The 5,169-nt window shown below is 37.7% G+C and overlaps 1 protein-coding gene across 1 annotated transcript; it reads left to right on the forward strand.

Moving 5' to 3' along the window:
• Positions 1–1,768: 1,768 nt before the first annotated feature.
• LOC132178621 (uncharacterized) lies at positions 1,769–4,623 on the forward strand. Its single transcript, XM_059591084.1, has 8 exons — positions 1,769–2,431; positions 2,520–2,603; positions 2,679–2,759; positions 2,846–2,985; positions 3,078–3,183; positions 3,415–3,472; positions 3,956–4,018; positions 4,132–4,623. The coding sequence occupies exons 1-8, from the start codon at positions 2,370–2,372 to the stop codon at positions 4,201–4,203; spliced, it is 666 nt and encodes a 221-aa protein (XP_059447067.1). The 5' UTR covers positions 1,769–2,369; the 3' UTR covers positions 4,204–4,623.
• Positions 4,624–5,169: the final 546 nt, after the last annotated feature.

Consider the following 5,169-nt stretch of genomic DNA (forward strand, 5'->3'; position numbering starts at 1 on the left):
GTTATAGCCAATAGCTGATTGACATGTGGCATAGTTGATCACTCACATTTTTTGCCATTATAACATTACAATTCTAACCCTAATAAAAAGACGAACTAAATAAAAAAGAGGCCGCCCCTCATAGCTACCTCTCACTAGGTGAGGGGTGGTAGTGAAGTGACGGCACCTCTTTTATTTCAATTTTGCTTTATTTGTTTTGTTTTTGTTTTTGTTTATTTGGGACAAAACTGTGTTTTTACGGTGATAGTAAGTCTGAGTCATTAGCTATGTCACGTGTCAATCAGTGATCAGTTGTGACGTGGATCCATGTGTGCCTCTAACGATTCCGTCAAACGGCTGGATGGCAGAAACCATTTTCGGCATAACTTACCTCAAGGATCTTCATTGGTACCTCAAGGATCTGTTTGGTACTGCAAACCTCAAAGATTAGATAAGTAATTTTCCCTATCTTTCAAGATAGATATACAAAAAGAGAGAAAATTTCATCTCCCTGCAGGGACAATCTAGAAGTTGGATGTGAATGAGAAGCTTTCGGTATGAAGCATATTTGGGTTGCTGGTAATTGTAAATTGCATGCTCAAATTCATAGCAAGATGCCCTAGCTGATGTTAAGAGTAACTTGTGGTTGTGAGACTAATATTTTTGAAGTGGAATCGGGTGGAAGTTCCTTATTATGCTGGTCATTAAGGTAGTTGATCCATGAACTTTCTGTGAGCATAAACGTAAATTTTGTACTGCGATATCTCCACGCTTTTCTTCTGTTCCACATTATTGTCTCTGTATTGTGCTATCATTTTTATCTGTGGAAGTCGGAAAATGAGTGGATTTCACTTGGCAAAAGACAAGTGAATATACTTCCTGATCTTCCCCTTTTGTTAACTATATATGTTGTTCTCATACACTGCATTTCTGATCTTCCATATATATTGCAATCACATTGTGTTTTGCCAGTGTTTATCTATATATTTGTGTGCAATGGATGCAGGTATGTGCAACAATACCAGGAGAAAGAGAAGTTGGCGCACCGTTATTGAAGTGAGTAGATGGGCATCCACTCTGCAGTAGAGCTCCGCATTGTTTAGCTGCAACTTTGATGAAGTTGTATAAGACTTTGTTATTTGGGGTTACCATATTTGAGTTGTTGGGAGTTTTGAACAATGTTTGAGTTGGTATTCTTCTTGAAATAAATTTGTGAATTGGGTCATCCATGCATGAATGTGATGTAGAATGTGGAACTGCATTATAATTGGGAGAGCATCTTTTCAATCATTAATAAACATAAATTTTCGTATAATAGAGGATTGTTACAATGTGCTTTGCTATAAAATTTAGATGGCAACTTCCCTTGAAGGAGGAAGTGCAGGAACCCGGATTTATGGCTTCAGATCTATAGTTCTTCCGATGTCCATTCATTATTACACAATTTGTCACGCCAAATCTTGTACTCTTTTTCTTACATTTTAAGGGAAATTTTACTTAACTCTTACGAATTGTTATCACTTTTACAATCTTCTCCTTAAAGTTTAATTTCTCTTAATTTAGTGTATTATTTTTTAATTATTTGTAATCTTATCTATCTGTTAACTGTTTTCAAAATACTACAAGCTTTGAACCAAATTTAAAGGTATTTGCAAAAGTACTCATTCCTCAATCTTAAGCCCTCATGGTAAGTGAGTCCCCCTCTCCTCTTTTCTATTTTTTGAAAGGAATAATTATTTCTTTCTTATTCTACCCCTGCGTAAAAAAACTTGGCATACGATGAGCAACGACAGCCGAAATTGAGGCGACATTGTTCCATTGTTAAGGCGACTCTCTTACCCTCTGCCGGCCACTGCCCAACGCCCATTCGCCGCTGGCCACTGCCCAACGGCCACCATATTTTGGGTTGCAATTCTTTGTTGGGTTGTCTGTCTATTTGTTTTATAGCCTTTTTGATGGATAGAGATTAGATTCTGATCAGTAAAATTGGAAAGGGAAAGTTGGAGAAGAGTTGTTGGGTTCCATTGTGGGATTATGGGTCACCACTCACCAGTGCTTAAAATCATACGAAATTTGATTTTATTTGAATATCCTCTTCCTTTCTGAAGCACGTTGTTGTCTTCTCTTAGTTATCATATTTGATTTGATTTCTGGCGGTTTCGGCTTTTGGGTTATCAACGACGTTGAGACTTTTTCAGGGAGAAGTCAGAAGAGAGATTACGTGGTTTTGTTGAATTGGGTGGGTTGATCCGGTGTTTTGTGTTTATTCTATTTGGTGAAATAAATTGACATGTCAAAATTCTATTGGATGCTGTAAATGAGGTCCTGATTAAAGTTATACCCTGGAGTAACTTCGGAACATAGGAAGGAGGAGGACGACGAGAAAATAAATGCCTCGATACAAGGACGAGCCTCCGGCGGTTCGCGTCTACACGGTCTGCGACGAATCCAGGTCTGTCCCATACCGGAAATAAATGAACTTGTGAGCGAGCGAACCCTAAAGCAATTTTAGTTTCTGTTTGTTTTGGGGATAAGAGTAGGTATCTGGTCGTGAAGAACGTTCCGGCACTGGGGTGCGCCGACGAATTGCTCAAACTGTTCGCTTCCTATGGAGACGTTGAAGAGTACGTCAAAATCTCCTCCCTCTAATTTATAACCATCAATTGCTTTGATTCCCTAATTTTGCTCTTTCTTGTCAGCTGTAAGCCAATGGATGCCGAGGACTGTGAGCCATTCACCGACGTTTACTGGATCAAATTCCGCCTCGTCAGCAACGCCAGGTGATTGTGTTATACAGTGTCATTGTTCTCTGTGATGTGTGCTAGCGAGGGACAATGGGTTGAGTGTGTTATACATTTGTTTGAAGGTTTGCGAAGAGAAAATTGGACGAGTTTGTTTTCATAGGAAATCGGCTGCAGGTTTCGTATGCTCCGCAATTTGAGAGCCTCTCTGACTCGAAGAATAAGCTAGAATGGAGGAGCAGGGAAGTTCTAGCACGTTTAAATCGTACGGTTTCGTGTTGCTTCTTTTATACGTAACTATATCTGTGTGATGTTCTTCTTTTTAGTCTGTGTGTGTGTCATCGTTTCTGTTTTCAGCCGGGAGATCCAAAGGGCTTGCGGTTGGTGCTTCGACTGAGGACTCGTTAGTTGCTTCTCCCTCGCAGACGAACTGCCTTCCCCAACAGACGAATTCTAACCAAAGGTGGTGTCATTTAATTAATATTTGAACACTCAAATTTCCCTTCAATAAGTGAGGGCCGCCCAATACCTGACATATGTAATTGAAATGTGAGGAGAATTGTAGAGACAAAGTTTGCAAAAGCTTAACCAAACTGTGTCCTTTTCAGAATTTGCAATGATATGTTTCTTGATAGAGCCGTCTGCAATTGTTTTTGTGTGTAGTAATTGATGGGTTTTTCTTGTCTTTCTGTAGGGACTCCAGAGAATCGATTAATAATTATTCTCCTATCACACGGGTTTCCTCTGACAAGGTTTGTTGCTGATTTTGTTCATTGACATCTCAGACATTTCCTTCCATCACTTATTCTTACACTTTTAAGTTACATTTTTGAAGTGAGGGAAATTGCTTTCTACTTCAGCAGCTTCTTAAAGCAAGAAATCCAACTTGAAGTGGATTTTTTTTGTAGTTTCTGTACACATTGTGATTGACCCGTGGGGACATTCATTCTATGTTTTCTTTTTCTCAGTCATTTAGGGACTTACGTTTGGCTAACTATTTCACTTTGAGGTTTATCATCTCTGATATAGTCGTTTATTTTTTTATGAATCTTTAAATGTTATAGTTAGATGCCACACCGGAAACATTTTTGCAATATATATATATATATATGATTCCATATTACTAGACAATTACATTAAGTTAAACTTGAATCTTTTCATGAAAGGTTGTAGAATTGCATGTTGCGTATGTCCTGGGGCCAAGATTTGATTCTTCTTCTTGTAATTGATTTCAGGACTATTTTGCATCTCATTCAATGAATCAGACAGTTCAGTTGGTAAGAGAGAAGCTCAATAAGGTGATAATCCACTAATACATGAGTTTTCTTTCAAAAGGTCCTCAATAGTCTTGAATTTTGAAAAATGCTTTTCTTATGTATCGAGTTTTAGAAACACAACTTTTTCTGTTTAGATTCAATCGAGTTCTGAGCATATACAAGCCGCGCCAAAGAAAGCACGAGTAGACAACAGAAGAAGAATCTAATGGATTGTTAATGGTGGAGGAAGTGATTAGATTCCAAAAGGTGTTTTATTTTTTGGGACTCACCTCTGTTTAACTTCTCCTACGTGCATATTATGCCAACTGCACTTGTTTAGCTACATCCATCATATCTTGATAATGTAAATACTATTCTCTTTGTTTCTATTTTGAGTTTCTGAGGAGTTTTTTTTTTTTTTTTTTTTTTGTGTGCCTTTTGAGTGCATTTTAAACCATGTGCTTATATTCTTTGTAAGAACAATATTCGACATTGTAATTTTATTTTTTCTGTGATACATTCATAAAGAAAGTTTCACATGATTGTAGTATTTTTCCTATTTGAAAGTTAAAAGAGATCATGTATTGGCAGTTGGCTACATTTATTCTCTATGGAAAATGCAGAGGAATTACCAATTCTTCTGTTGTCTCATTTACTCCATTCCTTCTGGCTTACCCAAAGCCAAGTTAAGTTCCTAATATATGCTTAAAACATCTAAAAAGTGCCTACAGGCTATAATTGGGCATCTCTGTACTGCTTTTCTATGGGATGTATGCTGTAATTGATCAGTAAATTTTGAATGATTACTCTGGAGCATTTGTCTGCAGTAATGATGACATGGCATCTCCTCTTCAGCTGTGCCATTTTCTGTCTTCCCTCTGCTTTTATGGAAATGGTGTATTATGCTACATGATGGCACTAGTGTTAAAAGATGTATGCAGAAGTGCAGAAATGAGCATAGATGGAACGGAATTGGGACTACTATCCAGAGAATTATAAAATGAGTTATTGTGCATAAGCCCCGATATTTTGCTTGAATATGACGAAAAATGGCTGCTAGATTCCAATGATTAGTGTGCACGCACAAGTGGAGGCTGGGCTATAAGAGGAGGTTAGGTTAGAAGATAGAATCTCTTGTATTGTTTCTCAGATAACTTGTTCCAAGTAGTTGGTGGGTACAGGTTCTAGATATA

This window comes from Corylus avellana, chromosome ca4 (genome assembly GCF_901000735.1).
Source record: "Corylus avellana chromosome ca4, CavTom2PMs-1.0".
In the NCBI taxonomy this organism is placed as follows: Eukaryota; Viridiplantae; Streptophyta; class Magnoliopsida; order Fagales; family Betulaceae; genus Corylus; species Corylus avellana.

Bases quoted from the DNA above. Each gene is read 5' to 3' on its own strand.
- LOC132178621 (XM_059591084.1), top strand. From the start codon at position 2,370: ATGCCTCGATACAAGGACGAGCCTCCGGCGGTTCGCGTCTACACGGTC. The intron at 2,432-2,519 runs GTCTGTCCCATA...GGATAAGAGTAG, and splicing joins ACGGTCTGCGACGAATCCAG to GTATCTGGTCGTGAAGAACG. The intron at 2,760-2,845 runs GTGATTGTGTTA...ATTTGTTTGAAG, and splicing joins CGCCTCGTCAGCAACGCCAG to GTTTGCGAAGAGAAAATTGG.